This window comes from Pituophis catenifer, unplaced genomic scaffold (genome assembly GCF_029215685.1).
Source record: "Pituophis catenifer annectens isolate HBS135680 unplaced genomic scaffold, rPitCat1.0.hap2 SCAF_6, whole genome shotgun sequence".
NCBI classification, from domain to species: Eukaryota; Metazoa; Chordata; class Lepidosauria; order Squamata; family Colubridae; genus Pituophis; species Pituophis catenifer.
The window spans coordinates 22,984,564-23,010,955 of record NW_027256886.1 but is presented as its reverse complement, the minus strand read 5'-3'; the positions used below and the strand labels follow the sequence as shown (position 1 = coordinate 23,010,955).

General features: G+C 36.4%; 1 protein-coding gene across 1 annotated transcript; it reads right to left on the bottom strand.

Annotated features, from left to right (window-relative positions):
- Positions 1 to 14,153: 14,153 nt before the first annotated feature.
- LOC139318127 (amine oxidase [copper-containing] 3-like) lies at positions 14,154 to 26,083 on the bottom strand. The gene is made up of 4 exons (XM_070945406.1): positions 24,508 to 26,083; positions 17,239 to 17,524; positions 15,092 to 15,221; positions 14,154 to 14,438 (listed from the first exon to the last, which is right to left on the bottom strand). The coding sequence occupies exons 1-4, from the start codon at positions 26,081 to 26,083 to the stop codon at positions 14,154 to 14,156; spliced, it is 2,277 nt and encodes a 758-aa protein (XP_070801507.1).
- Positions 26,084 to 26,392: the final 309 nt, after the last annotated feature.

Genomic DNA, 26,392 nt, shown 5'->3' with positions numbered 1-26,392 from the left:
GTTGTAACTCTGAGCTTTCAGGCGGCTTTAAATAGAGCAATATTTGGAATGCCCTGCACCTGTTTCTCTTTGGATTGCCAGCATTTCACGTAACTTTATTCAAGAGTCAGAAAAGATAGTGTTTATTTATTTATTTATTTATTTATTAGTTTGATTTATATGCCGCCCTTCTCCGGAGACTCAGGGCGGCTTACAATGCATTAAGCAATAGCCTTGATACTTTTTTGTATATACCTGCTTAGTAGGGCTTTTTGGCTCCCCCTAAGCGGTGTTCTCTTTTATACAAAGTCAGCTTACTGCCCCCACAAACTGGGTCCTCATTGTGTTGAGGAAGTTGCTCTTTAAATTCATTATGCCTGTTCCGAATATGGAACAAACCATTAAAAATACAAACCAGTGATGTGTTGGCCTATTAATGGTCTCAGTTATATCACTGGCAATTTTCAGGAAGCCAATATTTCCACATAGAGCTTGACTGACATGCTAGAATTAGGTGTGTATAGTTGCAGATATTATATTTGACTTTTGGGTTTGAGTATAGTTTGGAAATCCCACATGAGGAAATTATTTTAAACTTTAATCCTACATCTTTCTTGTGTAATGTATTCAAGCTACCATCTTTTTTTCAGACCAGCTCTTCCTAATCTTTAATCATAGCAAGCAGGCATCAGTTGACCCCAAAATGTCTGTTGTTAAGCGAGACATTTGTTAAGTGAGTTTTGCCTCATTTTATGACTTTCGTTGCCACAGTTGTTAAGTGAATCACTGCAGTTGTTAAGGTAGTAACAAGATTGTTAAGGGAATCTGGCTTCTCCGTTGACTTTGCAATGGAGAAGCCAGTTGCAAAGTCGCAAAAGGTCATCACATGACCCCAGGACACTGCAACTGTCATACGAACCGATTGCCAAGCATCTGAATTTTGATCTTGTGACCATGGGAATGCTGCAACGATTGTGTGAAAAATGGTCATAAATCAGTTTTCTCAGTGCCCTTGTAACTTTAAACAGTCACTAAATGAATTGTTGTAAACGGAGGACTACCAGTATATGAATTTTTGCTTTGCTGAGATTTGCTGACTTAAAGAAAATAGTTGAAGCCTAGGGATGAGAATTTTATTTGAGTCTGAGCTTTTTCTTTTGCTGAAAGCCTATGATTTCCCAAGAGTTTCCTTTCTATCTTGAGGAAGGAGAATTGGTTTTTCCACTGCATTCTCATTTTCTTCCTGATTTCTTTTGGTAGTAGTTTTGACCTTCTTTACTGCTTCAAAGAAGCTGTTCTTTGGGACGCCATCTCTTATCACCTTGCCCTTGCTCCCTGGCTCACCACCTTTTGAGTTATTCCTGGGATAAATTCCCTAAAGCTATCTGCTTTGAGATTTAATTCAGATTTAGAAATGGGGGAAATCAATGCGTAGCCAAAGTTATTTATTTATTTATTTATTGGTTCAATTTATATGCTGCCCTTTTCCGGAGACTCAGGGCGGCTTACAATGCGTTAAGCAATAGCCTTCATACTTTTGTATATACCTGCTTAGTAGGGCTTTCGCCCCGCCCCCCAAGCGGTGTTCTTTTTTACACAAAGTCAGCTTATTGCCCCCACAAACCGGGTCTTCATTTTACCTACCTCAAAAGAATGGAAGGCTGAGTCAACTTTGAGCCTGGTGAGATTTGAACTTGCAGTAATTGCAGGCAGCTGGTGTTACTTAACAGTGCTTTAGTCTGCTGCACCACCAAGGCTCTATTCCTATTGAAGGTAAAGTGAAGAATCATACTCCTCACCCCATGAGAATTTCACTGATTTTTTTTCTCCTTTTAAAAATAATTTGAAGGCAATTTCATTCTTGTCATGTGGAATGAGAAGGCTCAAAAATGCAATTTTTTTCCCCGCTGCAAATGACTATTCCTCGGGAAAAAAAGATTAAAAAGCAAATGGAAATGAATGTCTTCATGAAAATGGCATGAAACAGATTAAATAATAGTTGAGGCTGATTTCATTCAGGAGATGTACAAAATTTTTCCTTATGTGACATCAGCTTTCTCCTACTAAACATCCATCTGATGCCACCTGGTGTCTTATAATATGTCAAGAGATTATGATGAAGCAAATTGAATTTGATGCTGGTGAGAATAAGTCACTGGGTCATTATATAATGATACATGGCCCTGTTCCTTTTCCTAAACAGAAATAGTGATTTAAAAATTTACTGGTGGAAGCACTTTTTTTTTTGCCGGAAAACTGTTGCCTGATCAATCCTATGTCTTGTACTTCTGCTAATTATATATCACAAATGCCTGATCTACTGGAAATAATTTCCATCACGACCAATGCATTCCTAACCTAACAAGACATGTTGACCTTTGCAAATTGGTTCCTTTCCAGTCCTTGTTGTTTTGGACAAGGGCATGGCAACAATTGCCCCTGCAGAAGTTTGTACAAGAAACTATTAGATGAAAGCTAATTTTTTTTTCTAAAGGCAGCAAAACTAGACTTGAAATGTACAGTTTTAAAGGACATAATGAAAGGACATTTTAGGACCAGGATGAAAATTAAGCAGACTTTAACTTACAACAATGCTTGAAGCTGCCTTCTGATACAGAGGACTGGGCAGCAAGAATTGCTTTCATAACCGCTTGAGCATATGTTGGGTGAGAGGTTAAGCCTCTTATGTTGGCTCCAATCCCTAAGCCAGAAAAAGCCTATACTTGGAAAATTATGGCAGGAATGTATAATAAATTACATACTTCAGATAAAAACATAGTGATGCTGAAGTAAAATACAGTTTCAAATTCATGAAATAAAATCACATGTTTTGACCCATTCAGATATAGCGCTGATTTGTGGTTTGAAAAATCCATGATTTACTTATTATATTTTAAGCAAATTGCAGTTGGTTTACGTAAACTTGGAGTGATGAAAATTCAGGCCCTATACATGTACAGTAAGTTCAAAAATTAATTATCAATGACTTTTTTAAAAAAACATGCGGCACATGACCAGATGGGCTGAAAGATTAGCAGGATTGAACTCTTCCCTCACTTTCAAATCCTTCTCCTTTTGTAACAACTTTTGTAACCAATTCTCGAATAAAGCTCGTCTGCCTGGAATCCACACTGTATATCAGACGTTAATACAATTGAGCAAGTCCAGAAGTATTTCATGAGAAGAGTACTCCACTACTCTACTCACAATAGAATACCTTATGTCACCAGGCTTGAAATTTTGGGCTTGGACAACCTGGAACTATGCCACCTATGGTCTGACCTAAGTATAGTACACAAAATTGTCTGCTACAACGTCCTACCTGTCAACAACTACTCCAGCTTTGACCACACTAATACATGGGCAAATAATCAATACAAACTCAAGGTAAACAGCTCTAAACTCGATTGTAGAAAATACGACTTCAGCAACAGAGTGGTCAATGCCTGGAATGCTCTACTCAACTCCGTTGTTACATCCTCAAACCAGAGATGGTATTCAACAGGTTCTGACCAGTTCTGGAGAACCGATAGCAGAAATTTTGAGTAGTTCGGAGAACCAGTAAATACCACCTCTGACTGACTGCCCCCATTCTGTCTTCTGAGTCCCAGTTGATCAGGAGGGAATGGAGATTTTACAGTATCCTTCCCCTTGAGTGGGGTGGGAATGGAGATTTTACAGTATCCTTCCCCTGCCATGCCCACCAAGTTACGCCTACAGAACCGGTAGTAAAAGTTTTTGAATCCCACCACTGCCTCAAACCCCCATAGTTTTAACCATAAACTGTCTACCATGGACCTCACCCCATTCCTAAGAGGTCCGAATGGGGGCATGCATAAGTGCTCCAGCGTGCCTACCATCCCTATCCCACTGTTACCATTTATTTGTGCTCATGTCCATGTTTATACTTATACCTGTTATCTCATACATGCTTGACAAATAAACAAACAAACAAACAAACAAATAAACATTTACCTGCCCTTACAATTTACTAGAATTGTTATTCATTGTCTGTCTCTGTGTAAGCAAACAGAGATACTGTTTTAATAAATTTATTTTTATAGGTCAGAAAATATGGGTAGCAGAAAGTCTATCCTTACAAGACCTTTATCTTATGGACTTCCCTCCCACTTTCTGTCCCAAAGTTTCAAGATTTATCTTGTTTGAATGAAATGAAGCAACTATTTTGAAGATATTGATCAGGAGACTATTTACCTCCAATATGTAAATGAAGTAGGAGACGCGGTCGTTCAGTGGCTAAGACGCTGAGCTTGTCGACAGAAAGTTCGGCAGTTCAGCAGTTCGAATCCCTAGTGCCGCATAACAGGATGAGATCCCATTACTTGTCCCAGGTTCTGCCAACCTAGCAGTTTGAAAGCACGTAAAAAATGCAAGTAGAAAAATAGGGACCACCTTTGGTGGGAAGATAACAGCATTCCGTGCGCCTTTGGCATTTAGTCATGCTGGTCACATGACCATGGAGTCGCCTTCGGACAGCGCTGGCTCTTTGGCTTTGAAATGGAGATGAGCACCATCCCCTAGAGTTGGGAAATGTGCAAGGGGAATCTTTACCTTTATGTAAATGAAGTATTAATCATTCAGGCCAAATGTTTCTTTAAAAGTTTCATTTTGGGGAGAACCCCCCTGCTTCTGTAGGACAAGTGTTGGGTCATTTCAATGACTCTCTGACTCTCTCCCTGACCAAAATTTTGACTGAGGAAATTACTTGGCTGATTGAGTAATGAAACATCTCAGTTTTCATAAACTTTGGTCCAGTTGCCGTGATTTAACCTTTTTCTAAGATATTTACCTCCAATTTTGGGGGGGATTTTAATTAATGGGGAAAGAAAATGTGGAGGTCTCTCATGGATGCATAGAGGAAAGATAGCAGGTATAGGCATATGTGCAGGGAAAAGAGACTGGATTCTTAATGGGACTTGAATGCAATTTTACCTCCTCTGTGTATTATAAAGATGCCACAATGCTTTGCTTTCTAAAAAGAGCTAGTCTTTGATGCCTGACAAGCAGAGCGATATCTGGTTTATCCTGACATCTCTGAAATGGGACATTATGCAATCTCATTGAAACCATTTCAATCCTGTCTGTTACTAAAATTGAAAGCCAATTGATTTTTCAATAAAACTGTGATCAAGATATCTAGTGAATGTATTTGGGAGACATGTATCTATTAGAAAAATAATGAGGACTGAAGTTTGGAGATATAATAAATTGCAAATGTTTATAAGAAACAGGTGTGGTTATGACATTATTATTTTATCCAGTAAGATATTTGATATTCAGCTTCAATTTCCCCAAATGCTCAAGAACTGTGAAGTGTTTTGCTCAACCAATCTGATCTGGACTAGCAAAGGTATTAACTAATCAATTGCCCTGCTAGAGATTTAATGACAAGTCATGTCACATTTGGTTCCTTATTGATATATCTGAACTCCCTGGAAGGTAAAGGCCATCACAAATTAATAGCATATTAGTCATTGTATTTATTAAAAACTAAACTTTTCGGTCCTGCTTTCCCCTCCAAGTAGTTTGCAATTTGTTGGCTGAATAAAAAAGAGATGCAGAAATTATTTTCAGCCTATTTCTCATTTATACATTATTTTCCCCATTTATTTTAGTGAGGAAATGACTCAACTCTGGATTCCATTTCAGGAAGTGATATGTATTAAAAATTTTAAAGATGAAAATATATCTAAACTGTGAGCATTTGCGTATAACAATTAAAATTAGGCAAAATCTTAGCATGAAGAAGTTCATGCTTTCAAACCAGTCTAAACCCAGAATTTCAAACTATTTATTTACTTATTTGAACAATTTCTAAGGCTACCAATTAGAGGACACTACAGTGTCCTCTAAATCGGGGTAGGTGGATCAATTTCTCTCCCTTAGTTGATTGGAGTATTGTGAAGATTAAGAATCACTAATATTGATTCATAGCACAGATACAATCAGAAGTAAATCCTATCCGATATTCAGTTTTAGGTTCATGAACAGTGTCTCCTGGTTATGTACCAGAACAAGAAAACATAAAAATATATTTATATTGGGCTTTTAAGTTTTAATCCCACACTCACACTTTGCCCAATGCCAGGTTCTTGTTTCTGTTGACCTTCTTTAGTTGTTTAAATCTAGTCTTTTTCCTAGAACATAGTGAGTCAAAACTGCTAGATATTGAACCTCATATAGTCAACAATTACCAGCAGTCTGACTAGAGTTTTAAGAAGAGGCATATTGAGATCTTCCTGGAGGTGCTATGGACTGAATTCACCACGTCTTAAATATTTGTGTTCTATCTCTGGGCTATAGATTATCCACTCTCTTCAGACAGAGGCAAAGATAGATGATAATTTTATTTGGCTCATTTTAAATGAGAACGTGCCTTAGCAATGTTTTGCAATTATCTTTTAAGAAAGTTATAATTTCATATATTCAAAAATACAAAACAGACTAATCATGCAATGCAGGATTTGATTCCATAATTCATGAAAGTCTGTGTTTGAATCCGTGTATTCTCAAGCATGATTCTTGTGGGAAATAAGTTTACTCCACAGGATATTCATTGTAAACAACTACACAGCTTCTGTAGGTTCAATATTTCAGAGAAGAAACAGAGAAAACTATTGTATATGCCTAGAGTAGAAGAATGGAGTGGCATAGAATATGTTTTGAATAATTCTTTTAATTTTTAGAACTTTGCAGAAACATATTAAGATTAAACCATTTTAAGATTACCTATATTTGTTCATTTGCTTGCCTATTTCTAGCAATTTCTATTTATATGCCATTCCATTGAAATCAGCTCTGAATAGTGCATAAACACAAGCAAAAAATAAAAACAAACCACAAGATCACCGTTCCCCCAGAGGCAGGTCCAAAGATAGTATCTCCCAAATGTTTTCTTCCAGAAGCATATTTTCACAAGTGCCCAAAAATTCATCAGTGATATGGCAGTCTGTATGTATAGGGCTAAGCTATTTTGGGGGGAGATACAGCAATGGAGGAGAGCCAAAGATGCTTTTTCAAGAGGCAACTGGACTTTCTGGTTTTTCTTTGAAGACGTTTCACGTCTCATCCAAGAAGCTTCTTCAGCTCAGAGCTAAGAAGCTTCTTGGATGAAAAGTGAAACATCTTCAAAGAAAAACCAGAAAGTCCAGTTGCCTCTTGAAAAAGCACATTTGGGACAACCATGACTTAGGTGGCTGAAAATCTCCATAGACAATGGAGAAGGAACTATTCAGAAATGGAAATACTTGAGATACCAACATATTGAACTTATTTGGGGATCGGATTCCCAGCAACATTCTCGTTATTATTTTATTTCATTCATTTCAGAATAAGATGTCTAGATCCTGAGCCATGTAAAAATTTAAAGGTAACCAGCAGTTTGAATTGCACCCAGAAACTAAGAAGTCAACAGTTTCAAGAATAGAGGTATTACATGAGCAAATACACTCAGCTATTGAGGAGTAGATACACTCCTCAATAGCTGGGCAACTGCATCCTGAACCAGTTTCAGCTTGTACATGGTCTTGAAGATGTACATGGTCTTGAATTAAGATGATAGCCATAGATGACAAGGGGATAAGTGACCATGCACAATGTCTCTTGATTCAGGCTGGAACTGGCACATTCAGGTTGGAACTGGCACACAAAATGTAAATGCTCTTTTGCCACAGTTTTTACCTGTTGCTCAAATAGGAGCTGTGGGAGAACCTCTATATTGTGAATTTTCCAGAACTATAGATGCACTGTCTTCAGACTTAAAAGCCATTTTATTTTGTTAGGATTAGTCTACACATTTCCTTTCCATCCAGATCCTAACCACCAGGTTCGGGCCAAGTCAAGTTCACCCCTTTATCTCCTGCCCAGTTCATTTGAGCTGGTATCATCAATTAAACCACACCCCATGCTGATAAATGACATCATCATGACAAATGAAGTCATTTGCTGTCAAAGACCTCATTCAGTAATTTCATGTAAATATTAAATAGTAAAGGGGAAAGGGCTGAGCCATACATTATATCATAACAAAGCCATCAAATGCCCAATATCATTCTTCCATCACTGCCACCATCAGGTACTGGTTGTTCAAGAAGAGAATCACAAAATTATCCTTCCCCATAAAAAAATAAATAAAAAAAACCCTTGCAATCAGTCCAGAAGGATATAAAGATTGATAGTGTAAAAGGCTGATAACAAGCCAATCAAAAAGTAGTAAACTCCGAACCTAGCATGTAAAGAAACATATCAAACATATCTGTAGAATAATACTTTAGCAAAAAAAAATGTTTATTCTTGTGCTAGCATATAGTTATGCATAAGCATCCATGTGAGATTACACAACCTGGATTTCAGCTGGATAGAAAGAAATGTAAGTCCTGAAAAGTATAAAGTCCAGAAATGCAAGAATACAAATTTACAATCACATGTTCAGATTCTGTAATGGATTATGCGAATGACTTTGGGGGAAAGAAAGGAAGAGATTCTGCAATCTCTTGCAATCAGACAAAAAGCACAGGAACTCCAAGTGGCTTAACAGTCAGAAAAAGTTACTTAGGAAGGACCTGCCCCAATGGATCAAACAATTAAAAATGGTGGTAGGAACTTTGTACTTTCAGACCTGCAAAATTCTTTTAAAGTAGTCCTCTAATAAAGTATCATTAGTTCATCTAGTTGTATTTCCTGTTCGGCTTTCCCAGGAGGGCTGACAGATTCCTTGAATTTGGCCAATTTGGAAGACACACCAAAACTATCAGTGTTGCTGAAGCAGACTTGTAGAGTGTATTACAGAAATGAGATAAGGCTGTAAATTATATATGGCCACCAATAACCAGATCTGTATACTCCAGATATGGTTGTAGGATATCCATAATAGAATAAGCTAAAATGGTTTTTAACTTATAATTTATATTGCATATGTTTATTAAAAGTCACCCCCTCAATTTTATTTCTATAAATTTAAATTTATTTCCATGCATTTCAAAACTGATCTGGTTCAGGATTTCCTTGGCCTCTTTAGGACACTTCAGAAAAAAGGAAACAACCTCCAATAATCTGTAGGGTTTGCCTTAGGTCAAGCTCAAGAAGAGTTCTCAAGATTGAGGATAATTTCTCCAAAAGGGAGCATTGTACCATGGAAAGTCTTTTAACTATTCTTCCAAATGAATACCACTCAAGATCATCATCCAGGCATGTAAACACTTTCAGTATCACATCACCTAAAATTGAGCCTAAAGAAAGCAGAGAGAAAATTATATAGTTTCTTGAAGAATAAAATTGGCAGTTTCTACCTATCTTATTCAGGTCTTGAAACCCAAAGACATGGAATGAATCTGTTTTACTTTTACAGTTAGATATCAGTCATTTACCGACCCGTAAGAGGCCTGGCTCCATTGGCAGAAAATCTGATTAACTGGATACAATAGCCATGCACGTGGCCCCACTTGTTGGTGCAACTGATCACAAAATAAATGTATCTGGGTATATCTGCCTTGTTCTCGGTGTCCAAAACTTTCCTAACCATTTTCATTTGATGGATCTTATTCTCTTGGCTCCAGGGGGCCTGCAAGATCTCAAAAGGGCCTGGTGGCTCAGCAGACTAATAGAATTGTGATTAACACCAGCTGTCTGCAATTACTGTAAGTTCGAATCTCACCAGGCTCAAGGTTGACTCAGCCTTCCATCCTTTCTAAGGTAGGTAAATTGAGGACCCAGTTTGTGGGGGCAATAAGCTGACTTTGTATAAATATACAAAAGTATGAAGGCTATTGCTTAACGCATTGTAAGCCGCCCTGAGTCTCCGGAAAAGGGCGGCATATAAATCAAATTAAAAAAAAAAAGTCATGTCATTTCCAACCAGGGTATTTATTACACCTCAGAAAGAAGACTTATTCTCGGTGTCCAACACTTTTCCATTCAATGGATCTTCTGTTCTGGACTCCAAGGGGCCTGCAAGGTCTCAAAAGCCATGTCATTGCCAATCTCATACAGAAAATAAGTACAATTAGTACTTGAGCAACTGTTAATGGATCAGAGCACTCCTGTTGCATTTTCAGTTTCTTAAAATCAAAGTTGTATCTACCCTAAATTTTTGTTGACAGAGAGATGAAATTGTGATAAGAGTATGTGTAATTAGTTTTTCAGGCTGAATATCAACACCTGGGTCAATGTGTAAAAACAAACTTTGTAATTATTGCTAAACAGCAGTTCATTCATGAAATAAAGGATCTGAAAGTGACTTAAAACAAAAATGAATAAAATAGATATCCGCCACTATTGCAGTGATAAAACTGTATTAGACATTTGGTATTAACTGTAATATTTCAGGTTATCATTTATTAGAACAAACCGTTGAGTGGGATTGTATATTCTACTTTATTTATTTGCTAATTTGAATCTAAACCAATTACAAACCCATGAGTGAGTGATCTCTTGGAGCCTAAAAAATGTACATAATATTTGGGAGTAATATGAGGATCACATTGGTTGGGCCAGTCATGAGGAAAGTTTTCCTGGTTTTTAAAGAGTTTTGAGGACTTTTATTGCTCATTAAAGTTATGGTAAACCTATTTTAGGGCTTATGCTAAAATTTTCATGAATGTGCTTCATTAGCATGCAATAAAACAACACTATCAATTTTCAGCAATGAAGATCAGTGGAGGCAGGGCCCCCCACAAAGGTCTACACAATGTGTGTCCCACTCTCTCAGGAACTACAGGGGCTTCATGAAAGGAATGTTTATATATATTTTCACACCTTTCACTTTTTGTACTTAGCAAAAGTGTTTTATGGGATTAGACATCTGGAAAGCAGCAGCATTTAAAATGAGTCAGTGCTAAAAATAATATGACAAAGAGAAGGTGTCTATGCCCCAGAGAGGGAAAGTAAGAGCCCAAGAAATATTATGAAATGTTTCTTGAGAAATGCTAGGTTTGTATGCAGCTCCACCCTGTGGCAAATATATGAATAATATGTGGCAGAGTTTCGTGCATCTTTTTCAGGCCTTCATCTAAAGTTAATTCAAGCTAGGCGTTGCATCTTGCTGGACTAGAAACAATAGCATGGAGGATCTCCTGACCCAGGTAGCCATTGTTTAAGGACATGAATTTTGAGGGAGAATTTCTTTTACCCCTCAAGTTCAGAGAAACCATTCAACTATTTCCTGATGACAAATTTCAATAAATACTTTTAAAGAGACAACTCTTGATGTCAAGCCCCGTTGACTTTGAGTTTGTAAGAACTGAACCACAGTTCTGAAAGGCACTATAGCTGAGAGGACCCAATCTATGACATTGAACCTGCTTGATTTACAAAATAAACTACAGTCAAGTTTGTTATGTTAGAACAGAATAACTATTCTGTTCTGTCAACTCAAGCACAATTTTTTAAAAATTGAAGAGATAGACTGAGATCATTAACGATCCCTTAATGATACCATTATTTTTTAATTTAAAATCTTTTTAAATTTAATTTAAAGGGGTGGTGATGGGGCGGGGAAATAATCTGTAAACATTTTTTAATGTTCTTCCACCAACCTAAAACTAGTCTCCAGCTCCAAATACATCTGAAAACAAAACAATTATATATAATATAATTGTATAAGCACCAGTTCAGCCTAGTTGATGCCTTCAAGGATTTCAAAAGTGCTGACTCTGGAATCACTTCATTTTCTAGAAAAATATATGAAGACATAATTACTATGAGTTTGAGGCCATAATGATTTGCTGAATAGCTACTGATGCTATTTTCTTATTATGACAGTGCATATTGTACTTGAATTAAAGTTTGTTCACACTCCAATATTCAAATAAATATCCTTTATTTAAAAAAAAAAGTACAGCATCCAAATTGTTATGGAAGATTACAAAAGATTCTGTTAAATTATTTATTTATTTATTTATTTATTTATTTATTTATTTATTTATTTATTTATTTTATTCGGCTTATATGCCGCCCTATCTCACAATGGACTCAGGGCGGCTCACAACAATAAAACACAAGCCACAATAAAAATAAAGACTAAAATCTAAAAATTTTAAAATTAACCCATTAAAACCCTTAGAACCCCATCATCAGACCAGGTCAAGGGATTTGAAAAGCCAAGTTTTTATAATTTTATAATATTTTATAATTTTTATAATTTAAATTATTGTTCCCTATCTCTCAGCAATTTTAATCAAGAAAACCAAGTTGGACAGAAAGGTATCAAATTAAATAGATGAAAGAAACCTCATTTCATTGTCTGGGTTGTTTGTTTGTTTGTTTGTTTGTTTGCCAGGAGGAAGACAAATCTTGCATCATTAATGTGCCAGATCACATGCCTTATTTTTGCCTTATTTTTGAGAAACACATAAAATATAGATAATTTTAAAACAGAAGGTTCCTTATCCTGGGAAGGCTTGAAAAAGATCATACTGTTTCCCGGATATCTTTATGCTTTTTGAAATGGATACTGTAAGATTTCCTGAGTAAGATAATTCATCCCACAGTAAAGTCTTCAATTTAGATTTCAATTTAGAACAATAATTCCATTCTTATATACATACTTTTAAAAAAGAGATAAAACTAATACAAACTATTAAAAAAAGAAAAGAAGAAAGAAATTGAAGAGAAAGCTAAAAACATAAGGAAGAAAAACTAAGAGGAAAACAGAAAAGAAAGAAAAGATGCAATAAGTCGCCTCTGATCTTGTAAACCACTCTAAACAGTTATAAGTACAATGTTACTTCTTAATCTATCATTGCAATTTTATTCTCTTCTTTCTATAATCTATTTTGTCTAATTGTCAAAATCGTAAATCATACTTGCAGTCATTTTGTAGAGGATATGTGCTTTTTTCCCCCCTGTTTCATGCAATAAATGACCAAACTGATTTCTGTGATTAGAGAAAATATCTACATTAACCTACATTAACCATATATAAATATATATATATATATATATATATATATATATATATATATATATATATATATATAGGTTTATAGGTTTCCAGTCAGCAATTAATGTAGATATTTTCTCTAATCACAGAAATCATTCTAGACAATTTCTCTGGTGACATAAACCAAAGTTACATTATTTTATAAAAATTCCCCTTAGAATTATAATGTACTATGTATATAAAATTCAGTCCCTTCAACCCCATATTTTCTCATTATCCCATCTGTATATTATAACCAAGATTTTAGCCCACTCTGCATGCATTCTTTTCCTTGTTCGACATTTGTTTTAAATGTTCAAGTTTATACATTTTAGCAATTAACATGTTCATCATTTATAGACATTTATAGACAATTCCATTTAAAACTCAGTTTTACAATGTTCAAAACATGAATTATCTACTATAAATTTTTAAATTTAAAAAGAGCATCATTGCCAAGCATAGATTTCTGCCACCAGATCTTTTCTTATTTTTATCTTTCATTCCTTTTAACAAAATTCTAATATTTTACATCCAGTTAATCTTTTGTATTTGATTATTATTTCTCATCCATAAAATACTTCTTATGCTGAAAAAAGTTGTTTTGTGCAGAACCTGGACTTCTATCTATTCCACATTGTCAGAATGGTACACCTAACCCCTTGTATTAGCTCTATTTTTATGTTACCATGCAACCCAAAGCTCAGGTTGCATCCTTCTAATTCCAAAAGTCTTCTATTTCTTAGAAAAAGCCACTCTTTCATCAAAACCAAACAACCAGTTGCAAAATACAAGTTAAACACAGGTAATATGTTTACAGATAATAAAAGAAAATATGTGCAGAGAATTCCATGCTACCACACTTTCCTGAACATAGTGGTCTAATAATCCATCAAAAGTATTCATTAAAGCTACAGAAGAAGAAGAAGAGATGAGAGAAAAGGAACATAGCAATAGCACTTAGAATTATATGCCACTTTACAGAGCTTTACAGCCCTCTCTAAGTGGCTTACAGAGTCAGCATATTGCCCCCAACAGTCTGGGTCCTCATTTTACCCACCTCGGAAGGATGGAAGGCTGAGTCAACCTTGAGCCATTGAGGATTGAAGTCCTGGCAGTCAGCAGAAGTTGTACATTGTAAAAGAGTAATGAGGAAAGTAGCTCCTCAGTATTAACACCTATAACATACATTCATTGTTTGTTTCCAATTTCCAAGCCACCTGTCAAAAAGAAGGCATTAGAAAATTGTCACATTTTGAAAACCCTCATAAGTGAAAGGAGGAAAAATGGGCAAACATGAAGCTACTTTTGCCAGACATGCAAGTTGGTTGACCTCACAGGAAGTGGGGTCCTGCGGATAGTTGAAATAAACACTGTCTGGAGAATACATGGAAGGGTCATCATCAAAATAATTGTAGGGTCTCAAGAAGAAACCAACCACATTCCCAAGGGTTGCAGTATTGGGTATGTCTTCAGCATGCGGAATATGGAGAAAACCAGCATTGATCCAGGCAACCAGATCCTATGAAAGGAAAAGGGGCAAGATCATTGTGATATCTTAGATACAACATCTACTAAATAGAAAACGACAGAGGAGCATATTCAGAGAAGCCAAGCTTATTAATTAAAGCAGCAGATGTAGGAAAAACTGAGATAATCTGACAGCATAGTTTTATGCTTGCCTACTCAGAATTTGGGATACGTACAAATGGAAAACTGGGAGTACAAAATTGTTAGCAAAGCCCTTTTATCCATTCTGCAAAATTTTATTAGTCATGGTATTAAAAAGCCATTAAAAAACAAATGCAAACAGTAAGGCATAAATCCCATGCATACAAGTTTGGCTCAGTGTATTTTCCAAGGTCACATTACCTCAGCTAACAAGAATGCAAACAGGAGAACTGAGGCCTGATATAGGAAAATTTAAGTTGTCCTCTGAGTAGTCATTTGAAAGATCACTAAGTCTGTTTTTTTTCTTAAGGGAAAGTGCTTCTAAAACCTTTAGCAGCATTAGCCTACTTCCGGAGTACAGGTGACAGCCCAACAGGCTACCTTCCTATTCTGATGTCTTCCAAATAAGTTTGACTTCAACCCCAATGCATTTGGACAGCACCAGATTGTGGGATAATAACCTGCAAGGTGCTTCACTGCTAGTTGGGATCCATCTTCACTTACCTCATTGACAATGCTCTCATTGTTTATGAAGTCAGCAAAGGCCACGGGAGGATTCCATGGGTCAACCTGATTGTAGGCAGTGGTGCTGAAAGGTTCATTTTCCTTTCTCCTGGTAACAGCCAACTTATAACTTATAAGGCAAAAGAAGAAGAGTTGCAGAGATTGAGGTTTATTAATTATTATGTTTCCTCTTAAAGATCTTAAAGAGTTTATAGTTCCAGGAATAAGTCTTGAAGAGCAATATAACGACAGGTTTCTATTCCATGACTGCCCACTATAAAATATAGTGCTATCATTTATTATAAAAGAACATTTTATAATCAGCACCTCAAATTAGGCCCAGACGTGCAAATGTAAAAAATAACAAGGCTTGGATTCTTTAACTATTCAATCAGAGCAATTTGAAAGACACACATGGCTACCAATAATCAGATTTTTCTACTCCAGATATGGCTATAGCTGGAATAATAGCAGCAGTGAAATCCCCCCATTTCTATTCAGCTAGCCAACCGGTAGCGCCGGCGGCCGAAGGCTCCACCCACCCACCGGGATGTCATTACGTCCCATTTTTTAACCATCTGCACATGTGCAGAAGATTCTGTACATATGCAGAAGAGGCACTCCAGTGCGGAAGCGCACCCGAAGTGGTAGCGAAGGTAAGTGGATTTCACTGCTGAATAATAGGATGATTTCAAAAATGTATTTCACAATTCTATCTTTAATTTATGTTGTTTACATTTACTAAAAGTTCAACCTCTCAATAGTTTTTGTCTAAATTTAAAGTTACTTCCATAAATCTCAAAACTTATCTGATTCGGGGGTTTTTTGGTCACTTTGGGACATGTTGGAGTAAATGAAAGATTGTAAAACCCATTTTGCTAGATAGTATTATCCTCCAATAATCTGTAGCATTTGTCTTAGATCAAGCTCAAGAAGAGCTCTCAGACTGAGGATAATTTCCTAAAAATGGAACATTGTAATTACTATTCTTCCAAACATGATTGCAGATCAAAGCCCAAACATACAAAATTTGTCAAAGGAACTGTTTCTTACTACACAATCAAGTAGTGAATTGTTAATAAAACCAAGTTCCAGGGATTTAAATGACCTGTCATGATTAATAGTGAGAAATGTGAGCTTGAAGAAATTCTGCAGAGTTTGGATATCATTTTGTTCTTTTATATGCTCTATTGTTATGTCTTGGGACTGGAAGTGTCTTTTTTAGCAAATATTTGGATATTATCACTTTTTAAACACTTCCAGATTCAGCCCTGAAGCTGACCTGACTGAAGCCATTTTTGACTGCTTCAATGTTGCCACATTGGAGCTGAGGGATAGGGAGGGGGTAATTGAGATAGTTTGAACTTTGGTGCTGGAGAAGACTCTTGTGAGTCCCTTGGACTGCAAGGCAATCAAACTGGTCAGTCCTAGAGGAGATCAACCCTGACTGTTTTTTAGAAGGCCAAATCCTAAAGATGAAAGTCAAATACTTTGGCCACCTAATGAGAAGGAAGGACCCACTGGAGAAGAACCTAATGCTGGGAACGATTGAGGGCAAAAGAAGAATGGGACAGCAGAGAATGAGGTGGCTGGATGAAGTCACTGAAGCAATAGGTGTGAGTTTAAATGTACTCCAGGGAATAGTAGAGGACAGGAAGGCCTGGAGGAACGTTGTCCATGGGGTTGCAATGGGTCAGACACGACTTCACAAGTAACAACAACAATTGAGATAGAGGGAAAACTGTAGCCAAAACAACATCTTTTCTCTTGGTAACCAAAGACATTCTCACACCTGGTCAGAGGAAGGCAGAGTGATGCTATCCGGCTGCCAGCCTGTACTGTGATTGGACCATGTTATCAATTGTTTTGAGAAAGTAGAAAAACTTTCAATCATATGGTCCAATCACAGTACAGGCTGGCAGCTGGGTAGCATCACTCCCCTTTCCTCCGACCAGGTGTGAGAATGTCCTTGGACAGCCACATCCAGTATCTCATCATCTACAATTGGCTAAAGAAAGCAGAGAGATGGTATTAAAGATTTCTTTAAGATTAAAATTGGTTATTCCTGCCTATCTTATTCAAGGTGCTGAAACCGAAAGACATGGGTGAATCCATTTTACTTTTAAACTTAGAAATCAGTCACTTACCGACCCCAGCTTAGGCCTGGCTCCATTGGATCTGACTCTGGCAAATGGTCTCCAGAAAAGCTGAACGTCTGGATCCGATAGCCATGCTTGTGGCCCCACTTATTGGTGCAGTTGGATGCAAAATAAATGTATCTGGGCTCATCATCATGGAGACGGAATGCTGCTTTGTTCTCGGTATCAAAAACTTTCCTAACCATTTTCATTCGATGGATCTTATTTTCTGGGCTCCAAGGAGCCTGCAAGGTCTCAAAAGCCATGTCATTGCCAACCAGGGTATTTTTCACACCTCAGAAAGAAAACAAGTGGAACAATCAGTACTTTGAGTAGCTGTTGATAAATGAAAACATTCTTGTTGCATTTTCAGTTTCTTAAAATCAAATTGTTTATACAATAAATGTTTGCTGACAAAGGGATGAAATTGTTATGTGTATGCATAATTAATTTTCCAGACTTAATATGATCCAAGTAAGTCAGTTTAAAAAAATCACTGCAAATATTAATAAACAAAAAAATCCAAAAATGATAAAGCTGCATTAAAGATTTGGCATAACTGAGATATTTCAAGTAATAGTTTATTAGAACTAACCACTCTGTGAAGTTATTCAGTCTCCTTTATTTATTTGCTAATATGTACTTGAAACAAGGTGGGAACAGATTAGCTTCCATCTTTTAAATATATATTTGCAAGCTAGGTAACACAATCTCACATCTTTCCATGACAATGTCTTTGTATATTAGCAAAGAGGGTTTTTCTGCACATTCATTATCTCTACTTGAGAAGCAACCTTGCCTAGAATATAATTCAGGACCATTATGTTGTTATTATTATTGTTTGTCACATAGTCAGCCAGATGTTGAGACTGCATTTGGCATTTTTGTCTATCTATTGAGTCCTTTCCAAGTAACTGGCATAGGAGTAACTGGCATGCTATCTGGATGTTTGATGGTGTTACAGATATCATTGCAAGATGGAAGCTATTCAAGTAAAGCTACTTTTTGCAATTAATTGATAATTTGTCAATGCCTATGGCGTTCAATTGGTGCTCTAGTTGTTTTGGGATTGCACCCAAGGCGCCAAAGATTATTGGGACCACATTTGCTTACTTCTTCCACAATTGTTCTATTTCTATTTGCAGTCTTTGTATTTTGTAACCTTCTCGAGTTCATTCTCTTCTATTCTGCTGTCTCCAGATATTATCATGTCTAGACTTTTCTGTCTTTCTGATTGATAATTGTTAATTCTGGGGTGTTATGTGACAGGTATCCATCTGGTTGAATTCTAAAGTCCCAGAGCAAGTTAGTTTCTTTATTTTCTATGACTCTCTATTTTATGTCCCACCAGTTCTTGCTTGCAGGCAAATGATATTTCTTGCAGATCTTCCAATGTAGTATTGTTGCTACTTTGTCCTGCTGCTGCTTGTAGTCAGACTAGGTGATCTTCCTGCAGCAGCTAACCAGGTGGTCTGCTTTTTCTTCAGCTTCTTTGCAGAGACAGCATTTGCTGTCTTCTCAATTATGGCTTTGTACACATTTGTTGTTCAGGCTTGCTTTTGTGCAGCCAGAATTAGTCCCCAGCTCTCTTTCTTCAACTTTCTTGCTCTTAGCCATTTGACAGGTCCTGTTATCTGTTTTCCCTGCTATCTTTTTAAGGTATTGCCCATGTAATAGTTTGTCTCCCCATACCTCCTTTCTCTTCTTCATTTGATCTTTCTTTTTAGGCCTGCTTGGTCTCTCCAGTATTCAGTATGCAGAGTAAACAGAGAAGGTTACAGAGTAGACTAGAGTAGTATACTCTATCTATCAAGAATAATGGGTGGGTGTGGCTTCCGGTTTGCTCTTTGTAGCCACCAGACGGTCTCTCGGGACCGCCAGCCCCTTCGCCTGTAAAGAGCCGCCTGTACAGCGCAAAGGCGGCTCAAAAAACCCCATTTCCAGGAGGAAATGTGGGATAGAGCAGGTGAGTGTAGGTAGAGCTCTCCGTAGCCCCCAGGGGTTTTTTTTTTACTCTTGGGAGCGGGCGGAGGAAGCTCCCTATAGCACTCGCCGTCTGCTCCGGGCGTTGGGAGACTTCTGCCTTTTTGCAGAACAAGGCTACGAAGACAAGCTTTTTAAGATATTTAACAGATTAACTAAAGATGATGAGATTTGGATCTGGACCTGTGACCCTAAATTGCAAGTATTAATACTTATTTCGCAAAGGATATTCAACAAAGTAAAAAAGACCTTTTAAAATGGCGATTGCCGAAACTGGAGCAGGGAAGCTGAAAAGAGAAAGTCCTTCCGTTTCTTATTAAGTTACAAAGTAGCAGAATAAATGCTCCTGGCTACATTTGAAGAGATATGAGCTGGACCTGTGACCCTGAATTGCAAGTATCTTACTTATTTCATAATAATTATTGAAGAAGGAAAAGGAAAAGGAAAAAAAGAATCTTTAAAAAGGGCGATTGCCGAGGCTTGAGAAGGGGCTGAAAGGGAGAGTCCTTCCGTTTCCTATTGAGATACAAAGTAGCTGAATAAATATTTGCTACACTTGAAAATAAAGCTCTACTTTTGTGTTTTTTCTCTTCCTGGAGATCTGATATTGATCTTGGTTGGAAAGAAGTTTTTTTTTTCTCTGCTGCCTCTCTTTTCTTTAAAAAATAGTTTGTCTGTGTTGAAATATGGCATTAAAGCCGGACAAACAAGCAAGGGGGGGGGATTCCCCCATTAACAAATTACGTGATCAAGTTTTAAAGCTCCAGTCTCAGAAAACTGATTTTAATATAATTGAATTTCTTTTGGAGGAGATTGTAAGAAGGGATGAGATTGTGAATCAGAACTTTGAAAAATTTAAGCAGGAAATTAAAGAATTGGTGCAATTAAAGCTTGATATTCTGGATCGAAAGATTATAAAAATGGCTAATGGCTTTGCAGAATTTATGATCAAGTTGGGTGAAAATACTAACTTATTAGAGTCTAAAGTGGAAGAAATTGAGGACAGTTTGGATAATAAAATACAAAAAATTGAAAATGATTTGACAAACATTCAAGACAATAGCTCAGAAGAAAAACCTAAAATGGAGGTTGAACAAAAGTTTTGTAATGCAGAAAATTTACAACAACGGATTGAAAGAGAGGTCCTAATGGTGCATTACAATTTTACAGAATATGCGATCAGACTCAGAGGTTTGCAGGAAAATAACAGAGATGATTTAAGGAAAATATCTTCTGAAATTCTGGCTGGGATTTTAAAGGTTCAACCTGAGGAAGTGTTTTGTAGGATTGACAGAGTCTACAGAATAAACTCCTGGATTGCAAAGCAAAGGCAATTGCCTAGAGATGTGGTGATTTATTTTACAGATAAAGAAATTAGGAATAATATCGTGCAAAATTCCTTCAATTCTACTTTGCAATTGTATGGAAGAAAGATATGGATCTACAAAGAGCTCCCCCCCAAGATGTTAATGGAAAGGAAGAAATTTGGTTTTTTGGTGACTGAGCTAAAATACAGAAATATTCCATTTAGGTGGGATGCCCCAGTTGGCATAATATTGAGATATCAAGGAGAAAGATACCAATTAGATACGGTTGAAAAAGCGGAAGAATTTTATCAAAAAATTTTGAAAATGAACTTAACATCTATAGGCACAATACAGGATAAGCAGAAGGAGTTGGAAATAAAGGGAAAACATCGAATTACAGAGGTTGCGGTAGACAAATTGCCTTTGGATTCTCTCGATACCCCAGCTGGATTACCTACAAATATGAGAGAAGCGGCATCTGATTTCAACGTGATGATTCACCAAGTTAAAGATAAGTATGGAAATCAATTAGCTGATATACAATTGGCAAAAAAGAAATATGAGATACAAAAACAAAACCAACAAGATCAACTTATAAAGCAGAATGAAAACCGATCAGTTGATATACAACTTGTAGAAAGGAAAACAGGATGGAAATTAAACCCACAAAAAGAAAAGAAAAAAAGAAATAGGTCTCATAAAAACAGAAATTTCTAAATTAAGCAACGGTGAAGCCAGTGATTTTAAAAAAATGAATGAATATGTGAAAAGATAGTGGAGGCGAAGTATTGGTTAATATCATCCTGAGGACAGTGACAGACCTCTGCAATGCCGTAATTTTGGGATGTGAAAAGAGCCTTAAACTGTTGGATTTGAATTATCTATTTTGGATTTCTTTCTTGTATTGATAAATATATTATAACTATTCTGAGCTACAAGGCAAGAGAGCTACGTTGGGGCATGCAGAAGATCTGGTTGTTACCCATTAGGATGATGGGAATTAATAATCCTGATGAAAGCCACAATTACAACTATATGGAATATAATCATAATGTCACTCGGGTGGTTGTTTTTACTTTTATATATATATGAGGATATTCATTACTGATGGGGGCAGATGATGACTGAAGACTTTGAACAAACTGTTGCACCAGGATGCTACGTTACCCAATTATGGATGAGGGACTCAACAATCCAGTGGAAAGACATCAAAGAAGATATTATATGGATTATAAATTTAAAGTTATTGTCTTTTTTTTTTTTAAATAACGGAATACACATATATATATATATATATATATATATATATATATATATATATATATATATATATATATATATATATATATATATATTCTAGCAGAGTGGGCAGTGGATTAAAGACATCAAGAATTGTTGTGCATGGTAATTTTGTAGGAAAGTGGGTGGAAATATGTTAGTCTACTGATTGATTAGTTTAAGAAAAGGGATGTTTAAGTGATATATTTAGGGCAGTGGAGGAAATGGATAGAGTTGAATAAATGTTAAATTAGGATTTATGGGGAAGGCTGCTTTGAAATGTTATATTAATATACATAAAGAATAAATGTTAAAGTAGGATTTATTATATAGTCTTAAAGTGGAAGGTTGCTTTGAAATGTTGTAATAATATATAGATATAAGTTTTGGGGAGGACAAAAAGGGCAGATTATTGCTAAATTGGGAGTTATAATAATATTATGCTAAACTAGAAGTTATCATACAATGTTATAGCAGACTGCTTTTTTTTTGAAAAGTATGGTAAAAGGGGAAAGTAACAATACTAATAATATATTTAGTAAGTAAGGGTCAGTATATAGAGGAGGGAGTAAGGCGATGGTAAAATATTATGTAATCTGTTATGAATTAGGTTTTTGGTGTGAAGAAGTCACGGGGGGATGGGTGGCAAGGGGGGGTTAGGGAGGAGGGGGGGAAGGAAAAAAGGGGGAAAAAATTGTATTTGAAAACTTTTTCAATAAAAAAAAAGAATAATGGGTGGGTGTGAAAAATTGCAAGTACATCAGATGGTTGAAGAAGAAGAAAGACCATTGGAAAAATTTATACAGGACAGCAATGAAAATGCATGGAAGCCAGTATACCAGGAAGACTTACAAACTAGTGGAGAGACCAAACTGGCCCTACAAGAAAGATAAAATGAAGAACAGAATTCAGACAGACAGACACCTGTCACATAACACCCCAGACTTAACAAGCCTTTTTGAAACTCATTGTGACGTTCAAATCCAAATGTTTTTGCCAGCATGCAGCACATGACTGAGTGTACTATTGAAGACACAGGATTGTATATAATATTTTGGAGTAATTTGAGGAATACATTGATCAGGGGATTGGTAAGGGCATACATGAGAATATTTGTAAAACATGTCTTGTGGACTTTTGTTGTTTCTTAAAGCTATGGTAACCATATTTTTGGGCTTACACAACCATTTTTATATAGTTTTTGCATTAGCATGCAAAAAAACTGCACTTCCAATTTTCAGTAATGAATATCAGTGAGATTAAATAAGGGCCACATAATGTGTGCCCTATCTTAATAGGAAATACATGAAACTTATAAAAATGTTTACATATACTATTTTCTCAGCCCTCCTTCTGACCCATACAATATACAGGTCCTCAATGGAAGGTAGGCTGGTTGCAATTGTTTTTTCTGCAGTCCTAACTATCTGTTGAAGTCTGTACCTGTCCTGTTGCTGTTCTAAACCAGACATTTATAGGCAGATTCAATAATTCCTCTGTAGTTCTGTATCAACAGCTCCTGGGGCAGTCTGAACAAATCAGATCAAGTTCGTCATTGCATTTTGCTGGTTTAGAAACAAATGAGTGAGAAAATACTCTTTAAACAATTTTTAGTTTTATTCCTCTGTCGTGAAACCACCCACCAGTTCTGACTCCATCTAAAAACCAATTTATTTATTTATTTATTTATTTATTGAATTTCTATACCGCCCTACTCCCGAAGGACTCAGGGCGGTGTACAGCCATGAAATAAAACACATAGATATACAAAATTTAAAATCAAATAAAATGAATTAAATATTTACAACTGTAACTTTAAATGTGAGTACAGATAGTCCTCAACTTTTGACTACAATTGAGCCTAAATTTTCCATTGCTAAGTGAGACAGTTAGGTGAATTTTATAACCTTATTTGCCACAGTTGTAAATTGAATCATTGCAGTTATTAAGTTAGTAACATGGTGGTTAAGTGAATCTGGTTTCCCATTGACTTTGTTTGTCAGAGGTTTGCAAACATGATCACATGATCCCAGAACACTGCAACAGTCATAAATATTAGCCAATTGCTAAGCAGCTGAATTTTGATAATCTGACTATGGGGATGTCGCAACGCTTGTAAGTATGAAAAATGGTCATAAGTTACTTTTTTCAGTATCATTGTAACTTTGAACAGTCACTAAATGAACAACATGTTGTAAGTCAAGGACTACTTGTTCAATATTGTTGATATCTTCAAGTATTTCAAAAGTGCTGATTTTAGAACCATTTCACACGTACAAATCCCAGAAATATATGAAGACATAATTATTAGAGTTTGATGCCATCATATTTTGCTGATATTTATCTTATTCTGACAATGCACACTGTATTTAAATTAAGTTTTGTTAGAAACCAAATAATGAAATAAATATCTTTGATTAACAAAAAAACTTTATTCCATGGACCAATGGACCATAGAATGGACCAATAAATAAAAAAAAAAGAAAATCACAATTATGAAAAAAGAAAAAAATAATGATTTTAAATGATCTTATCACCTAAAGTGTTAAAGAACATTACAAAAATAATACTTATGTTCCTCCTGTTGGAAGCATATTGTTGAGTCTTTCTTCATTGTAGTAGTTACAATCATTAAAATAATTATAAGAAAGCAAATTGAGACAAAGAACCTATAATTTCCTTGAAAGTTACAAACATTTTTCCTACTTACCACCAATATCCAAATCCACCTTGAAATGAATATTATGGGTATGAATTGTTCCCAACACCCATTCTTGGACTCTATTGCCAAAGTTTTCGGCATCACCAAAGTAAAATGAAGTTTGAATGTACCCAGTGGCATGGACTCGAACACCAACAGCTCCATTTTGGTGGAAAATAAAATCCCAGACATAGTCATAGTTGCCAACAGTAGATACAGTCCGAAACACCAGACTTGAATCTGCCAACCCTCCATAAAAAGGAGGCTGGACACTTTCGTAATGTCGTCGTATGGGTAATTCAGCATTCTGCTCAAAGATGCAGATAGCCTTTTTACGGCTAACAGGTAATGAACTATCATAAAAAAAGTGCCAGTCTAAATAACTGGATAAATAAGGACAATCCAGACCCATGGTGAGTGGTGAGATATGGGATCCAAGTCCAAAGCTGGCATCCATGTATCTGATCAACATGGATTTAGGACTGTTGGAGCCATAGATAGCACTTGCTTCTTGCAAACTTAACTCATAGATTATCCTTTCTCCATTAAACCTGACATCAAAGATACGTGGACCCCTGCTTGCATCAATTCCAAATACAAAACTCCATCTCAAAAAAGTGACATGATTATTGTGAATCCTATAGCGTGGTCCACGAGGTTCATACCTCAAAGGGCCTGGATCTTTTGGTGGTACCCTCTGCTTCAGTGAAGAGTAGCCCCCATCAAGAGGTGCTTCTTTAACCTTGTCTACCCTAACCTTTCCCATATTGAATTGTCTCTCAAGGTCTTCCATATCTTCAAAGTATTGTCCATTATAAAACACTTTTATTACCTTCCACTCAGAAACATCCAAACTACTATGATCCACTTGGACCTCAAAGCCAACTGAATGCAAAGAGGAGCCACTCACATTCTGGAAATGACTCACCCACATTTTGCGATCTCCTGATTTTAGCCCTGGTGGCATTTGACTGCTATACTGAAGATTGCTTCCATTGTAATTTAGAACTTTTTGCATGAAATTTGGAGCCTTCAGGTATTCATTTCTCTTTAAGAAATTACGGATTTCACGAAACTCATTTGTCAAAACCATCCTTTGATAATAAGGTAATTTCTTTCCATATTTTTCTACTGTGATATCTTGATGATAGGTTGGTTCTGGAAGTGGACCCACCAGATATTCTGTCACATTGGGCTCCACCTGATTTCCAAAATGGACCCCAGCCAGAGCTTCTCGTGATGGCTGAGGTCCTTGATTATCTAAGAATTGTAATACTTGTGCTTTGGGAGGGAGCTGCAAAGATATGAAATAAATGCAGTTGTCTGATGGCATGGCTTGAGGCGTCTCCACCAGTGGGACTCCAAGGTTGGACTGTAAATATCTCTTCACTTGCATTATCTCTTCTGGGGTTAAATCTTGAAATACTTGACTGCCAAAATCCTGATCACCTTCCTCTTGTTCCTTTTTCTGGGAAGAATTCTCACATTCTGTGGGTTTTTCTCCTCTAATTTGGAAACTCAAGAATAAGATAATAATGATTGTGATGCCTATTGCTATGAGAGAATAAATCACTTTGGGATTCATTTTCCAAAACCTATGGACAAAACATAGAGAATATGGTTTGTTAATTTCAAAATTTTATATTTTTAATCCTGGACACAAATATTAAAGACACTTGTTAAGCATGTAAGTTTCAAAAGGATACATTTCTTGCATTTACAAAACAGTCTAGAACAGTTATGGCTAACCTTGTTCTCATCGTGTGCCAAAAGTGTGTGCATGTGCTGGCCCCCATAATGCAATATGCCCCTGCGCATGTGCACATGACCCTCCATGCTCCCCCACACATGTGCATGCAACCCCCCCACCCGCACCCCGTTTGGCTTCATCTTC

What these genes read in the sequence shown, in the direction of transcription:
- LOC139318127 (XM_070945406.1), bottom strand. Translation starts at nt 26,083, where the DNA reads ATGAATCCCAAAGTGATTTATTCTCTCATAGCAATAGGCATCACAATC. An exon ending in CCAGGCCTAAGCTGGGGTCG is followed by an intron (nt 15,222 to 17,238) that starts GTAAGTGACTGA and finishes TTGCCTTATAAG; the next exon opens with TTATAAGTTGGCTGTTACCA. An exon ending in ATGAGAGCATTGTCAATGAG is followed by an intron (nt 14,439 to 15,091) that starts GTAAGTGAAGAT and finishes TTCCTTTCATAG; the next exon opens with GATCTGGTTGCCTGGATCAA.